Source organism: Brachyhypopomus gauderio, chromosome 5, assembly GCF_052324685.1.
Source record: "Brachyhypopomus gauderio isolate BG-103 chromosome 5, BGAUD_0.2, whole genome shotgun sequence".
Taxonomy (NCBI): domain Eukaryota; kingdom Metazoa; phylum Chordata; class Actinopteri; order Gymnotiformes; family Hypopomidae; genus Brachyhypopomus; species Brachyhypopomus gauderio.
The window spans coordinates 25,159,358-25,176,642 of NC_135215.1; the positions used below are offsets into that span (position 1 = coordinate 25,159,358).

General features: G+C 42.8%; 1 protein-coding gene across 7 annotated transcripts in view; it reads left to right on the top strand.

Annotated features, from left to right (window-relative positions):
- Positions 1 to 303: 303 nt before the first annotated feature.
- abcc9 (ATP-binding cassette, sub-family C (CFTR/MRP), member 9) overlaps positions 304 to 17,285 on the top strand; it is a 38,152-nt gene continuing 21,170 nt past the window's right edge. For 3 of the 7 annotated variants that reach the window (XM_077006681.1, XM_077006676.1, XM_077006679.1), the window contains exons 1-16: positions 311 to 542; positions 1,039 to 1,115; positions 2,019 to 2,187; positions 7,149 to 7,290; positions 7,475 to 7,596; positions 8,155 to 8,321; positions 8,788 to 9,030; positions 9,331 to 9,519; positions 12,280 to 12,450; positions 12,718 to 12,873; positions 13,636 to 13,770; positions 14,510 to 14,672; positions 14,829 to 14,869; positions 14,958 to 15,100; positions 15,231 to 15,339; positions 16,372 to 16,473. In XM_077006681.1, coding sequence (XP_076862796.1) covers positions 2,043 to 2,187; positions 7,149 to 7,290; positions 7,475 to 7,596; positions 8,155 to 8,321; positions 8,788 to 9,030; positions 9,331 to 9,519; positions 12,280 to 12,450; positions 12,718 to 12,873; positions 13,636 to 13,770; positions 14,510 to 14,672; positions 14,829 to 14,869; positions 14,958 to 15,100; positions 15,231 to 15,339; positions 16,372 to 16,473 — 2,028 coding nt within the window. In that variant the 5' untranslated portion in view covers positions 311 to 542; positions 1,039 to 1,115; positions 2,019 to 2,042. Of the gene's footprint in view, positions 543 to 1,038; positions 1,116 to 1,224; positions 1,286 to 2,018; positions 2,188 to 7,148; positions 7,291 to 7,474; positions 7,597 to 8,154; positions 8,322 to 8,787; positions 9,031 to 9,330; positions 9,520 to 12,279; positions 12,451 to 12,717; positions 12,874 to 13,635; positions 13,771 to 14,509; positions 14,673 to 14,828; positions 14,870 to 14,957; positions 15,101 to 15,230; positions 15,340 to 16,371; positions 16,474 to 17,285 lie in introns of all 7 variants that reach the window. The other 4 variants (XM_077006677.1, XM_077006683.1, XM_077006678.1 and 1 more) reach the window with 4 other exon arrangements.

Sequence of the window (17,285 nt, forward strand, 5' to 3'; positions counted from 1 at the left end):
ACATACTCAAAGCAGATCAAACAAACGTAAAATTCATATTCATATTCATATGCATGTCAGCATAAGCCTCTGTCAGCAGTAACCATTAAACCATACTTAAAACCATACTACGATTCTTAGAAGCCTCAAATCTCTGTCACATTTTATCACTCATTACAATATACGTACAGTCCACGTATAGAGATGCATGTTACTGCATGTTGTCAGTAAATTCCCGAGGTTCCTTGGTTAGTCCGACAGTGCGCGGAATCTGAAAGCAAAGCCTTGAAAGAGGAAAACGATGATGACCACTTTCCCACTTATCATTTATTTGACCTACATTTGACGCGACGCTTCTGCGTCCCACGTTCCGCCAGGCGCAGCCTGTAACACAAACGCGCCGCCATAGCGCGACTGTAAAGGACGCGGGGGACGCGCGTCTCCTGCAGAACGGACAGTAGCCTCGCTCAGCCGCTAATAAAAGATCCAGTAGTGGTGTCTAGCTGCCAGTACTAGTATCGCAAGCATTTTAAGGAACAACCTGCGATCTGTCAACGATTTAGGTGAGTGTGTGTGTGTCTTTGTGTATCTTTGGTGAGCGACAAAGAAGACATGGTCGATTGTAGATTAAACACTTCTGACTTTCGCGAGGGACAAAGCAGTTCACATTTCACACAGATTTCGTTTGTGTTGTCCTCAGCATGTTGATTTGGGGATTGGTTTAATCGATGTCAGTTAATGATAATTAGGTTACCGTTCACTGTGATTCAGAGTGTTACCTGCTATAACCGGCCGCACAGAATAGGCTGACTGCCGAGAATTTCCAAAGTGCTTTGTTTATATGTGGTTATATTTACACATTAATGTGTCGAATAGGCCTACCCGAATGGCCTAGGTGTATTTCACTGCAGAGTGAAAATATAAGTGGACAATTAAAAAAACAAAAAAAGACATATATAAAAGACATATATAATTACAAAAGTCCAGATTTAATACCTCACCAATAAACTGTCGAACATATATGAATGACATTTTGTTTTCCTTATGTTCTGTATCCAGTGGAGTTGATGGCACTGTAGTGTCAGAAGACGCATGTCCTCTCTAACGGGCTATTGGAGGAGTCTGGCAGTTCGGAGGTTCGTCCCCACACACTTGTTCAAGTTTGGAAATCCGATAGCAGGGAGAAGTAGAGGGGCTATGCGCTGCTGATGCTAAAAATAATCCGTCTATATTTTGTGTGATTAGACTGCAGTCTCCAAAAAGCAGGCTTCGGGAATGAAAGCGTGATAATACGTGGCGTTTTATTGTAAGTGGACTTTAATTTGACGTATTGCTTATTTTTTATATTCAGAGTCCTCGACAAATATCATTACCCAGAACCAGTTCGTTTGTAGCAGTGCTTTACTGCAATGCGATTATCAAATATAAGTAATTTGGGTCGTTAATTGTTTGTAGTTCGACATGCCTTTGTCTGACCACAGTGAAAAGAGAACAGATTTAATTGGCTCTTTCTCAGGCACAGTGGTGTTTATTAATAATATTGTTATTACTTCTACATATTCGTTAATATTTCTGTGTGCGTGTGAAGCTGCCACAGTTGGCGTTCCTTGGCTGCTCCAGCCTGCAATCCATAAAGTCATGGAGTCATGAAGTCTTGTTGGCCTGCATGTCTAGTTTATCATCTTACTCAGAAGAATAAACTTCATGGATCTTGTGGCATGCATTGCCAAGACTATATAAGTAGTTTGTTTACCCATATATGTTTCAGGAGTGAAGCAAATGCATTATATCATTTGAGAGAGAGAGAATGTTGGGTTTGTGAATAAAGTGATAGATTACCCTTCATTAGGATCAGCCAAATATATAATGCCTGTTATTTTCTGATTGGCATTTTTCCATTATTGCATTTATGGTTATGCACTACTTTTGTACTCTGTAATTGTTGTACATGTGCAGTAATATTTGGAGGCTCTTTTTGTCATCCAAAGACCATGTTATTTGGTGACTAGTGATTGACAGCTCTCTAATCCCACCTTCAGGACCTTTTGGCCCAATTAGGCAGCATGTCCCTGTCTTTCTGCGGGAACGACGTCAACAACTCCTACAGCGTCGAGAAGGGGGTCCTGAGCAATGGCTGCTTCGTGGATGCCCTCAACCTTGTTCCACATGTCTTCTTGCTCTTCATCACCTTCCCCATCCTCTTCATTGGTATGAAGGCTTCAGTATTCCACTCTTGGTGCCAGGGTCCCATTCTCATGGGAGATTTTCAGATATTTACATTTACATTTACATTTATGGCATTTAGCAGACGCTCTTATCCAGAGCGACTTACAAAAGTATATGTAGTCATGCCTGGATCCACCACTTATGCATGATTAATGATATTGCATGATTAGGATTATTATGATATTGATTTTTGTATGATTAATGACATCAAAAGGCAAGATACAGGCTTATAGCATAAAATATATATATAGCCCACCAATGCATTTCAAAGCAACTGTACCAAAGTAAAAACACTACAAAAAAGGCAGATAAGGAAGAAACAACAGAAACAAAAACCAGAAAGGATCTATCAGATGTCAGGGTTCTATCACCTGGTAACAGACTTATCAGATAATAATGGTCAGTTTGTGTTTTCTTGAATTTAGGTTGAGCACCTTTTTATGGGCTCTGCGTGGAGCAGCTTCTTTAGCCATAAGCATGTGGTTTTGCATGCAATTGTTCTTAGGTTTCTCAGGTTTTGAAGTTACAGGTTTCACACCTGTCACTAGCAGTTTGCATTTAAAATCCCTCACATTCTGAAGTCTCTGGTGCTCTCTGCATTTGCAGTATATCTATGTAACCTTTTAACCTTATATTCACATTTTTCATTACGGTACCCCTCTTGATTTATTCAGATTCCAACTGTAACATGTAGGCTGAATCTACTGAAAGGGGTTAATAATTACTTTATGAGTTGGCTCAGGTGTTTTCAGTTGTGAAATCTTGCTCAGACCTGCAGTTCACGCGATTCGCTGGCCAGAGGCAGAGAACCACTGGCCTAACTCCTTTAACCATCTGTACAAAAACGCATACCCCGACATTGTTGCCCAGGACTTCACCGCTTTTGTGAAAGACATTATGGTAAAACCTCATTGCAGTCTACACCTCCATTCAAAGTGCAGGGGCAACCAATCAGACATCTAAAATACAGAGCATGGAAGTCATGACCTAGGTCTATATCCAGTTCGTCTGAAACGTATAGTTTACAATAACAACAGGTATGAATAAAGCATGACCAATTTGGCTCATGAAGGAAATAACGGTATGCTGCCTTTTAAAGGGGGTTTAATACAGTGACACTGAACCTGTGTGTGCACAGAACACAAGTAATGAGACAGCAGAGACAGACACAGAAAAAAACATATTTGTGTGAGCACAAATGTGTTCAGCTAACTGTGTTGTCTGAGTCCAAAGAAGCACAAAATTAGTTGACTGGTATAATAAATGCAGAATCTGTCTTTTAGCATCTGCTTAATTTTATCAAGGCTGTATGGTAGGTGTCGGATCTAGACTGGGGGTGGAGCCTGAGGAGGGATGCAAGAAGGTGCTCACCCGCTAGTTTAAAAGAACATGAGGATACCCCCCCCCCCCCCGTACAGTGGCGCAAAAAGGGGGTATGCAGCGTATGCGACGCATAGGGGCGCTGCCTGAAAATTATTTGCCGAGTTGATCGGGGGTGGGGGGTGGAGTGCGGGGGGCGCCGATAGTATGTTTGCATACACCTCAGAAAGTATGTAGTTGCAACCCTGCCCCCGTATCACTCATCTTTCTATACACCCCCTCTGTAATACTCATCTCCTTTACTCCCTTCTGTAACACTCATCTCCCTTTACACCCCCTCTGTAACACTCATCTCCCTTTATCCGCCTCTGTAACGCTCATGTCCATTTAAATCCCCCCTGTAACACCCATCTCCCTTTACACCCCCTCTGTAACGCTAATCTCCCTTTACACCCCCTCTGTAACACTCATCTCACTTTAAACCACCTCTGTAACAGTCACCTCCATTTACACCCCCTCTGTGACACTCATTTCCCTTTAAACCCCCTCTGTAACACTCATCTCCCTTTACACCCCTCTGTAACGCTCATCTCCCTTTAAACCTCCTCTGTAACACTCATCTCCCTTTACACCCCCTCTGTAACACTCATCTCCCTTTATCCGCCTCTGTAACGCTCATCTCCATTTAAATCCCCTCTGTAACACCCATCTCCCTTTACACCCCCTCTGTAACACTAATCTCCCTTTACCCACCTCTGTAACACTCATCTCCCTTTACCCACCCTCTGTAACATCTCCCTTTACACACCCTTTGGATTAATGTGATGTCATTTGTAGATATTTTCAATCCAACCATATGTGCAATTTATACACTCATTTGCTTTGGGTATATCAGGAGATCATCATGTTAGACAACCATAGACATCAACAACATACAGATGAGGTGGTTCTGTAGAACTGCAGGCTTTCTTTTCATCACTCATTGGAGATTTTGGTGGTTTGTATTTGCTAGAAATACAGCAAGATCTGTGGACTATCTTCAAAAAGAAAAACAATAACCACCATTAACCAGTGGAGATAATACAGTAAAACTGAAATCAGTTCCAATAATATTAGAGGTTCATCTAAATAATTAATTAAATAAAAGGTAAAAAAATAGGCTAATATAAAAGTTATATTGTCAGGTGCATCATCGAGGCAAGAGCTGCTTAGTTGACCCTGATGGTAAATGTTTACTGCATAGCTAATGTTACTGGCTTAAAAAAAATATGATTAAAAAATCTGATTGCAGTATGATACATGATTCTTAATAATCTTAGAAGCTGATAGAGGTTGCCTCAACCTTTCTAAAACAGACAGCAGATCATTCTAAATCAGTAACATATAAGAAAGACATGGTTATGTCTTTGGCATGTTCGGGGGAAAGAGCACAGCTAGCAGGAACTGGCCTCTGACAATGTGGAGAAGCTAACAGATGTGGCATTATCAAGTTGTTTTTTATCAGAAAGCAATGCATTGTAAGTGTTCTTACTGATGCAGGTTTATTCATTCATTTATGTGAAATGCAAAAAAAAATAAAAAATACTAGGGGTGACCTGCAATAGTCGCTGATTCGACTATAGTCGACTATACCCCCTAGTCGACTATGAATGTCATAGTCGAATGTACCATTCTAACTGCATGGGGGTGCCCAAGGACGCTGCTAAGCATTAGTTGTTACATTAAATGTCTTTGTTTTCGTTATATATAGCCTTTTGTCAAATAAAATCATCCTAATTTCTGTTAATAAATATTTAAAAATGATGTGTGCGCATTAACAATAGGCATCTTCCTTACTACACATTAATACATCACACCCTGCAGTTGCACAATCCAAACGAGCGGAGCTGAGCTGAACACGCTACAGGATCAGCGTCCGCCGAGATTATAATGTCTACTAAAAAAACTTCAAAAGTATTTTGAAAAAGATAAAGATGAATCAAATAAAGTAAAGTGCAAGTTATGTCGTCAACGTCTTTTATTTCGCACGACAACAACCAACATGGCATACCATTTAAAACGCGTAAGGCGAAAAAAAAACGTTTGCCGTTTGTCGTCTCGTCGCGGTGCGTCTCGGCAAGTAATCCTATAAACATTTATTGTTGTTGTTTGCTTTTAAACCCCGTTACTTGAACCTTTCCTTATAATTTGTTTGCTGTTGTGTGGAAATGTTTTATATATATTTTCAGGCAGGCATATTTTATTTAAAATATTTTTGACATTTTGCACAGTGCCTGTCTGACAGTTCGATATGCGCACTGACGGTTAATGTTCTCTAACGTTTCATTAAAAAATAAATAAGTAATAATAAATAAAAGCTGAATAAAGACAACCTACCATGTTTATTCATTTATCTGAGTGTTTTAGGTTTTTACTTTGAAGTGGAAAAAAGTCCTGAATGAGAACGGGATCCCGTTTAAGGTGCTCTTTAAAAAAAACCCTGATTCGACTATTAGTCGACTAAAGGGAAAATCTGACGAATCAGATTCGACTATGAAAATCCTTAGTTGAATACACCCCTAAAAAATACACTTATGTGAAAATATATGAATTATACTTAGCTACAGACCGAGCTAATACAGATCAGCCGTCACTAGCTAATGACTAGCTTTTGTAAACAACAAAAATATAAAAATAATAAATATAAAGCAATAAATTAAGTTTTTGCATGCAGATGTGAGTTTAAACTTAAAGTCCCCCAGCACCCTTTTATGAAGAGCCCAGCTTTCTCCTGCTTCATTGTGTACCCTCTTAGCAGACAATAATAATACTATGTAATAACAAACCATACTTTTCATTCTTTGTCTGTTAGTAAACCGTGTACATGGAGCAGCCAACAGCACTGTTTCAGTTATTCCTGTGGGCCACTAATAGAAACTACTCTCTCTCTCTCCCCCTTCCACCACTCTCCCCCCCTCTCTCTGTCTCTCTCCCCCTCTCTCTCTCTCTCTCTCTCTCTCTCTCTCTCTCTCTCTCATTGCCTCCCACCCCTCTCTCTCCTCCTCCTTCCTCTCTCTCTTTCTCTCTCTCCCTACTCTCTTACTCCCTCAAGATCATTTAATTGACTCCTACTGTTTTTTTTGTTTGTTTGTTTTTTTAATATAAATAACCAATGATGTTGTCTCAGTGCGAGACGTCCCAGGGCGGTTTACCACTCGGTCTGTTCACATGTTATCACTTCTCCTGATGTGAAAATAAGATGTTTCCCACAGCAGGATGTGGTGATATGTAGTTATTACATAAACATACTTATATGCAATGAGTGAACTAGAAAGGATGAGCTAGTCTGTAATAGATGCTTGATGACTGATCATAGATCCGTGTTATCCAGTAATCAGAAGAGCAACTACTTAGCCTGATGTTTAGGCCAGGAGATTTCCATACTGGTCAAATCTGAATATTTTGTGGCAAAAAGGTGTGTGTGTGTGCGTGTGTGTGTGTGTATGTGTGTGTGTGTAGTTATCAAGATGTGTAATATCATTATTATATCTAAATTAGGACAAATGTTTGCATACTAGATACACTAATATATGTTCTGTTTTGTGTGTGTGTGTGTGTGTGTGTGTGTGTGTGTGTATCTTCAGGTTGGGGCAGTCAGAGCTCAAAGGTACAGATCCACCATAACACCTGGCTCCACTTCCCTGGTCACAACATGCGCTGGGTCCTCACCTTCACACTGTTGTTTGTGCACGTGTGTGAGATCGCTGAGGGGATCGTCTCCAACATGTACGCCCCGCCGCACTCGTATGCCTTACACAGACACAACTGTTTCAGCAACATGGCTGACGACAGTTGGCTGACAAAGAAAGTTCGTGGAGCCCTTAGTGTCATTTGGGCAGCATTATTCCAGTACAGCAGTGTCCCAGTGTCTGCATGTGCACTCACTGAGGATGTTCCTGTTTCCTAACAGGGAGATGAAGTCCAATCATTTGCATCTATTTCTGCCTGCATTTATGGGGTTCATAGCAGCTACTACGTCAGTGGTGTATTACCACAACATAGAAACAGCAAACTTCCCAAAACTGCTTCTGGGTAAGTGGCGTCCTGCAGATGCAAACAAAAAAGATATTTATAACCAGTTCACATGTATTATTGTTTGAAAAAATGAACGAGATGGAATCTCCTCAGAAATACCCCTTTTAAATATTTTAGGTGCATGTGAGACAGAAATTAGCTGGGCAGCAAGGGTGTGTGTGGCTAGTTGCTTGTGTGTATGTGTCTTTTTGAAGGGAGATTTTTAGAATCCTTTTGCTGGGAGGAGCAGTTGTAGGTGCTTTTAAGACTGGGAGGGTCCAAGGGGCAGTAGGGTGACAAATTAATTACTGAGCTTTAGTACTGGAAGATTTGTATTATTTTCTGTTAAATATTTCCAGATTTTTCCCTTAAAATGAATAATGGTCAATACTTAGTCAATATATGAAATGTTTATGACTGTGACTTTTGAATGTTATGTTACTAAGGGAGTCATTTGGCCAGTTATATAATGGACAATTTGTAGAGTCTGTATAAACTACTAACAGACATGGAACCTGAGTTCCTCCACACCAAGGCTTTTTCATGTACTTTGTTTCTCTGTCCATTATTGTGCAGCACTGTTCATCTACTGGGTGCTGGCTTTCATCACCAAAATCATCAAGCTGTGGAAGTTTGCAGATGAGGGCATGGGCATGGAGCATCTCCGCTTCTGTATAACAGCCCTGCTCGTGGTACTGTATGGCCTGCTTATGGCCGTTGAGATCAACGTCATCAGAGTCAGGGTACGCGCTTCCTGGGTCATAGGTCAAAGGTTATAAGGAACATTATTGTTTTGGAATATGCCTATAACATTTTTGTTATGTGGGCTTGACAATGGAATTACTTTTACTGAGAAGTTTTCGTTTGACTCTAGATTCTGACAGACATCATATCCTGTGATGGTGTCTGTTAATTAAATGCTATTTATTCTGAAAATTTTATTTATGGAGATAAACATTGCCACTCTAATGCATATCTGAGAGAAATTATACAATAATGTTTTGGTGTTTTAACATATTTTTAATGGCTCTTAGAATAACTCCTGCTACCAACATTTGCCAAACTTGAGTTGCACTTACTCAGTGTAGTTGTGTGGTTTAAAGCAATAAAAGCTGAATACACAGGTTTATTTTTGCACACCCTTGAACTGGGTCAGCACACCTAGTGTCCGGCTTTTACCAAGTATCGGTCCTCTCTCCCTGTCTGCAGAAGTATGTGTTCTTCGCCACGCCACAACGGGTGAAGCCCCCCGAGGACCTGCAGGACCTGGGCGTACGCTTCCTGCAGCCATTCGTCAACCTGCTCTCCAAGGCCACCTACTGGTGGATGAATTCACTCATCATCGGCGCCCACAAGAGACCCATTGAGCTGAAGAAGATCGGCAAGTTGCCCATCGCTATGAGGGCCCTGACCAACTACCTGCACCTGAAGGATGCCTATGAGGAACAAAGGGTGTGGATGAAACACACTACACTGTGGGAGATCTGGGAAGGGAGGGGGGCGGGGGAGCTCCCATTGCTGGAAAGGAAAACTTACAATACGTACAAGTTAGCTTGTTTGCAGGGTTGACCATTTTAGCCATACTGTTCTACCAAATTATCTTGAATGCTTGAGTATCATGACTAACTTGTACGAGTAGATCTTATGCCTTATTGGTTGGTCTTAGGTCTGATTGGTTAGTTGTTATTGGTAGAGCTTATTGGTTGGTCTTAGGTCTTAGTGTCCCCCACCACTGTCTATGTTCGTTAACAGCAGCATGCAGAGGACCTGGACCGGACTCCGTCCATCTGGAGGTCCATGTACCGGGCGTTTGGCCGACCCATCCTCCTGAGCAGCACCTTCCGCTATATGGCTGACCTGCTGGGATTTGCTGGGCCTCTCTGCATCTCCGGCATTGTAGAGCACCTGGACAACAAAACCGAGGTCGTCAAGATGAATAAGGTGTGCTACTCTTGTGTCTTGCTGGTGTGTGTGTCTCTGAGTGACCATAGCTTGGTGTTGATTAACAACATATAATGTCACTTTGCTACTGGGAATGTGAATGATCTAATGCACTTGTATGAGAGGGAATACACACATGTGCCTATCTGAACTGGTGTCATTTCATGTGGACTACACTCACCGGCCACTTTATTAGGTACACCTGTCCAATTGCTCATTAACGCAAATGTCGCAAATGTCGATCAGCCAATCACATGGCAGCAACTCAATGTATTTATACATGTAAACATGGCCATGGCCATCTGCTGCAGTTCAAACCGAGCATCAGAATGGGGAAGAAAGGTGTTTTAAGTGACTTTGAATGTGGCATAGTTGGTGATGCCAGATGGGCTGGTCTGAGTATTTCAGAAACTGCTGATCTACTGGGATTTTCTTGCACAACCATCTCTAGGGTTTACAGAGAATGGACCAAAAAAGAGAAAATATCTTGTTGATGCCATAGGTCAGAGGAGAATGGGCAGATTTGAGCTGATAAAATGGCAACAGTAGCTCAAATAACCAGTCGTTACAACCGAGGCATGCAGAAGAGCATCTCTGAACTCATAACACGTTGAAACTTGAGACGGATAGGCTACAGCAGCAGAAGACCACACCGGGTGCCACTCCTGTCAGCTAAGAACAGGAAATTGAGGCTACAATTTGCACAAGCTCACCAAAATTGGATAAAAGAAGATTGGAAAAATGTTGCCTGGTCTGATGAGTCTCGATTTCTGCTGCGACATTTGGATGGTAGGGGCAGAATTTGGCATCAACAACATGAAAGCATGGATCCATCCTGCCTTGTATCAACAGTTCAGGCTGGTGGTGGTGGTGTAATAGTGTCAGGGATATTTTCCTGGCACACTTTGGGCCCAATTAGTACTAATTAAGAATCGTGTCAACACCACAGCCTATCTGTGTATTGATGCTGACAATGTCCATCCCTTTATGACCACAGTGTACCCATCTGCTGATGGCTACTTCCAGTAGGATAACGCTCCATGTCATAAAGCACGAATCATCTCAGACTGGTTTCATGAACATGACAATGAGTTCACTGTACTCGAATGGCCTCCACACTCACCAGATCTTAATCTAGTAGAGCACCTTTGGGATGTGGTGGAACGGGAGATTCGCATCATGGATGTGCAGCTGACAAATCTGCAGCAACTGTGTGATGCTATCATGTCAATATGGACCAGGCTTTGTGGAATGTTTGCAGCACCTTACTGAATCTATGATATGAAGGATTAAGCCAGTTTTGAAGGCAAAACTGGCTTAATCCTTCATTTATTTATATAGCGCTTTTCACAACACATGTTGTCACAAAGCAGCTTTACAGGATTTACATGGTTAACAATACTATGGGTCCATATCCCTAATGAGCAAGCCAAAGGCGACAGTGGCGAAGAAAAACTCTCTATAGGGTGGGGATTAGGAAGAAACCTCGGGAGGACCAAGACTCAAAAGGGAACCCATCCTCCATTGGGCGGCCCGTTAGCACAAGTCCGTGGTCGCAGGGTGGTTCCAAAGTTCCACAGCAACAGTCAAGGCTCCTGTTCCCCGGCCAAGCATCCACAGGTGTACCTAATAAAGTGGCCGTGGCTATTCCACAGCACAGAATTAAGAATGAGACATATAAGCAGGCATATATTGACAGAAACACTACATTTTCTCCATTGAGACCCTGGTGCCAATCATATATATAAATCACATTTCTATAACCAGTTCCATTTGTTTTTCTGTATTCATTGAGTTGTTGATCCACCCTAATGATGACTTCTTTGACTGTTCCATTACTGACACCTTGCCACATCCATATGGTGTCATCCAGCTAACACCTCTGACTTAACAACAACAGTGCTGTAACAGTGGCTGTACCAACACCATAAAGCTAGACATGAACATTCTTCACACATTTACTTTGATGTTTTATCATCATTTCAAAAAAACCATGTGATATGATGTAAGATAAATTAATTCAGGAAATTGATTAGATGAAAGAGAACCCTCTGCTGGTATAATGGAGGTTTTGGGAAAAAAAGGGTGATATCACAATGTTTGCAAGCAGAGCTGCTTATTGGGAATTGTAGTTCAAGTGAAGTGTATCGTCAGAGCCTGTAGTAAGGGAGTGTTTTAGTTGCTAGGGCAGTGGAACAGGGAGGGTTAAGAGGTGGTGCGGGACCCAGTTACACATGGAAAATTCCGGACTCACGTCACACTCCCTCAGCCTTGTTCTCCACTCTACCAAAGACTGATAGTCTGCCACCACAGTGACACAAAGACATGAGTTTATGGGTCCCACACTTTAGTAAGAGTGTGTGTGTGTGTGTGTGTGTGTGTGTGTGTGTGTGTGTGTGTGTGAATGTGCACATGCTACATGTTTGTTATGAATGACTTTGTAGCAATGGCTGTGATGTTCAGAAACATTTCTCACTGTACAATTGTACAAATGTGATCTTTTTTAGTGTTTTATTGTTTAATTGCATTTCTGTACAAATTTTGATTGACTATTTAAATATAAAATGTTTTTTTATATTTCCCCATTTGAAAGGCCATTTTTGGAATAAGGTCAAAGCAGCACTTGTGTGACATCTTTCCAAACATTTTTAGACCACTTTGCCTAAGCATCACAGACTCTTGCATATCTCTTGTGTTCTTGACATACTTTGTGTTCTGTGTTCTTTATTTTAACACTTTGTTTGTGTCCTGGCCTGTAAGACAGAGGACCTGCATTTCGGGGTCTACTTTATGTCCTCAACGGAGCTGCTGCAGAATACATACGTCCTGGCTGTGCTCCTCTTCCTGGCCCTGGTGCTCCAGCGCACCTTCCTGCAGGCCTCCTACTACGTCACCATAGAAACAGGCATCAACCTACGCGGGGCACTCCTGGTAGGCCTGAGGGCATTTTTGATCAAGGCACCATTTGGCAGTAGGATGACACGGATTGTATAGTGGGGGAATGCAGCTTTAAAGAAAGTGTATGTAGATCTGGGGTGCCTGTTTCCTGGATTGCCTGAGAAGATGCAGTTATCAAAGTATGGCATGTTTCTTTGAGAAGACGCAAGGTCGAGAAGGAACTGTTTTGCTACTCCAAAATGTAAATGTACCACCATGACAGTGTTCGCAACCCCCCCCCCCCCCCCCCCCCCCCCCCAGGCGATGATCTACAATAAGATCTTGCGTCTCTCCACATCTAACATGTCAATGGGCGAGATGACCTTGGGCCAGATCAACAACCTGGTTGCCATCGAGACCAACCAGCTGATGTGGTTTCTCTTCCTGTGCCCCAACTTATGGGCGATGCCGGTGCAGGTAAGTGAAGTGTTGCCAGGCCAATAATTTGGTCCACTTCAATAACGAGGCCTTCTTTTTGCCTAGGTAAATCAGAACTAGTCAGATGTTCTCTGACTGATCTCTGCAGATCACCTCCAATCTAGTTTGAGGTTTGGATGTGGCACTATTGTGTTGGTTTAAAGGTGCAGTTAAATCTCTTCCATCTTCTGTTAAATTACATGCTATTATCAGCACAGAATATGTGTTATGTATGCCAGACTCATGTTTAGCTCCTCCACTAGGTGCTGACAGAATGGAGGTGATGATTTACCATCTCTATTTCTGGAGAAATACTGTCTTGTCTAACAGTCAGTGGTGAGACTCGCCTTTGTTGTCAGTCGGGAGTCTTCTTCACACCTGGTCGGGCTGGAGTTGTCCTGAGCGAGGCTGTCCTGAGTAGCCCATGTCCTGTACATTGCCTTTTCTCTATCTCCGCCATCCTGAGCACTCTCCTGTGAGTTAGACTAGGTGATGAGTCAAACCCACGCAATGCTTGAGCTCTCCAGGACTGAGAAATGGCACATTTTGCTAACGTGGCAATAAAGCATAACAGTCTAGCTCCTGCTGAGCTGGTAAAGTTTAACTGCTGTGACTGTGATACTTTAGGAATATAGGTGCTGTCCACAGGCTGTGGTGCTGATGTGCTCTCTCTCTCTCTCTCTCTCTCTCTCTCTCTCTCTCTCTCTCTCTCTCTCTCTCTCTCTCTCTCTCTCTTTGTTTCTCTCTCTCTCTTTCTCTCAGATCATTATGGGTGTGATCCTGCTACATTACCTGCTGGGCTACAGTGCTCTTATTGGTGCACTGGTCATAGTGCTGCTGGCACCTATTCAGTACTTGATTGCCACCAAACTGGCTGACACACAGAAGAGCTCACTGGTAAGTCTTAGAGTGAGTGTGTGTGTCTGCTTATCATAATACAGTGGTTCTTCTCATAAAAGGAATACATATACCATATGCTTAATAAATGGTAAATATGTGGTACATGTCTTGTTAAACAAAAAACATCCAAACAGCATAGCCAATCAACATAAAAAAACACCCAAAACACCATTGCCAAACAACACCCAAACAACAAAGCCCAACAACACCCAAACACCAAAGCCAAACAACATTCAAACAACATAGCCAAACAACACCCAAACACCATAGCCAAAACCCAAACAACAAAGCCAGACAACATTCAAACAACATAGCTAAAAAACACCCAAACAACATAGACAAACAACATCCAAACACCATAGCCAAGCAACAAACAACAAAGCCAAACAGCTAAACAAAGCACATGATCAGAATTGATAACAGAGCTAAATGAAACCAAAACACAGAACATGTGGCAAAGGTATTGCCATGGAGACGGCGAAGCCAGATGAGGGGCAACCTGGACAGTAAAACTGTAAATCATGAATAAACAAATACAGTATAAATTATATGAATATATGATATTCACAAGCATTTGTGCATGGGTTTCCAGTTTTCTCCATCATCTTTAGCCACAATCAGACTTCAGTGAAATATCAAAACTTTAATTAATTTATGGTTGAAATGTATTCAAATTCATATATGATCCATGACTCAAAAAGAAGGTACAGTATAACCCAGGCTCCCTGTGTGTCAGGACTACTCCACAGACCGGCTAAAGAAGACCACGGAGATCTTGAAGGGCATTAAACTGCTGAAGCTCTATGCTTGGGAGAACATCTTCTGCAACAGTGTGCTGGAGACCAGGGGCAAAGAACTAACCAGCCTCCGCACTTTTGCCTTCTACACCTCCATGTCGAGTGAGCGGACCTGTTTGAATAAGACTTAAACACACACCACAGAATTGCACAGCTACACGCACAGAGCGATCAGAGCATTTGTCTTTGCTGTCTGATCCTATGCCTCTCTTGTAAAATGCTGTTAACCGAAGGCACATCGTCTGCTTTTGTCTGCAGTATTCATGAACGCTGCCATCCCCATTGCAGCAGTATTGGCGGTAAGGCATAACGATACCAGTGCTGTCTGCCCTACGGGTACACAGGTCACTTTAATTCAATGAGGGTGCTGACTGAGTTTCCTTTCAGACCTTCGTCACTCACGCCTACTTCAACATGTCCCGGCTGAGTCCGGCTGAGGCCTTTGCCTCACTGGCTTTGTTCCACATCCTGGTCACGCCACTCTTTCTGCTGTCCACGGTGGTGCGCTTCGCTGTGAAGGCCGTGGTCAGGTACGCCGCCCGCCCCTCCAGCTTGGAACCTCACTGACAACCACACCAAATGCCTTATTTGCTTCTGTGTGTGTGTGTGTGTGTGTGTGTGTGTGTGTGTGTGTGTGTACAATCACCTTGTTCTCTGAAGTGTTCAGAAGCTTGGAGAGTTCCTGCAGAGTGAGGAGATTGGCGATGACAGCTGGAGAAATGGAGACATGTCTGTGACTCTGGTCTCCAGCAAAAAACAAACTGGAACTGTAAATACACACACACACACACACACACACACACACACACACACATACATAAACACACATGCATACACAGTCTTCTCTATACAAATATTTATATCCCCTGCACTACTTCCTCAAACACACTCCATGTTACTCTCATGTAGTTACATGCCTGCCATCAGTGAAGATCAGTAACACATTAATCATTGTGGTAACGTGTTATTATATCCTATATCCTATCCTTTTTTTGCAGAATACAAGAAAAGATTTGTGCGTACACAGTATATTTCTGATATTTCTGCGGAGTTTAGAATATGTTTAATGAATTATAGATCTGATAATTCTGTTTCTGCTGTGATTTTCAAATTGGGTCAAGCCAAGTTTGCAGTGCTTAGCTGAATTCACTTCTGTTCAGTTTTTCTGTTGTGCTCAATGGTGGTGTTCTCATCCTTGGCTTGATAGCAATGATTTAGCAATGGTATAATTAATCACAAAGGGATGTTCCCACTGTAGAATCTGCGTCACAAGCTACGCTTGTGTCACACGGTCAGCCACTGCGACGTCATGGCTGGCCACATGGCCTCAGCCAATCATGTGAGGTCGCTGTGATGCAGAGCATGGTGGTGGTGGGTGTGTGTGTGTGTGTGTGTGTGTGTGTGTGTGTGTTGGAGGGGGTAGGGGGGTTATGGGCTTCCTAAGACATCCCAGAACTCATGAGCACGTGTGTGAGTCAAGCAGCTGTGCACTCTCACATGGAATGTGTCCTCGGCTACTCCAGAAAGAGATTCTCCATGGCCCCTTCACCATCCCCACCCATGGGGAGAGACAATCAGACAGAGAGGACGAAGTAGTTATAAAGATTCTGAGGAGATCTCAGAGCCATAGTGCAATCTTGCTTCCCAATGTTGTGTGTCAGCCTCAGATACAGATGCACAATCGCAAATCCTTCAGAACTGACAATCACCTCAGTCAACAGTCATTCTTAATGCTGTCAGAGCATAAGTGCCACACGATCTTTGTCTTCTCTCACTCCCTTTCTTTCTTCTGTCTCCGTAGACAAAGGCGGTTAACCGGAAGCAGCGCTATAAGATGGACAGCTACGAACAGCCCATGCGCAGACAGCTGCGGCCCACTGAGACCGAGGACATGGCCGTGAAGGTCAGAGGTCGCCGGCCTTCACACAACCCTGCCGGCTCCCATTCTCACAGGCTCTTCTCACACGTACACACACACACACACACACACAGAGTGCATCCTGCTATTGAATCGAGTGCTCCGTTCCTTGTCATCCCAGCTGCTTTTAAACTTTAACTCAACGTACGTGTCACGTCCGATGGGTCTCTTAGTTAGTGCAGCGTACGGAGAAGCAGGACACAGGAGTGTGTGCATCTGTACAAACATACGTTGCCATGGTGTTTTCCAGTTGATTGAACTTCTTTACGAAACTGTTGTCTTTTGCACCAGTACCAGTGATGATTTTAGCGTTTAGCTCCACTCTTTTCTTATAACCACAGAAGTCATTTCTCATGAGAACAACAAAAAAAAAAAAACTACGCTACCAGAACTGGTTGATCATTTGTTTTATAGTTTGTTGTTTTTTGGGATCCAGGTCTCTGTAGGGTACATTTCCTTTAGCCCTCCCTGTGGACAGTACTAGTCTTGTGACTAATGAACACCATGGTGACAAACACGCACAACTCCGTTTGTGGTCTTGGCTGAGCTGATTCTCTCTCCCACACTCAGCCCCGAACCATCCACTCTCGCACTGTTATGATTACGCTTTTAATCTGCTCTGACATTTACACTCCTCTGTTCTCTATCCACCCCTGCCTCCCCACACACAGCCCTCCTCTTTTTCCTCTCTCCCCCTCTCACTCTATCCCTCTCTCCCTTTCCCTCAATCCCTCTCTCATCCTTCTTCCTTCCCTGTCTCCAGCTCCCAGCTGCTTTTGATTGTCCGCTTTGACCTT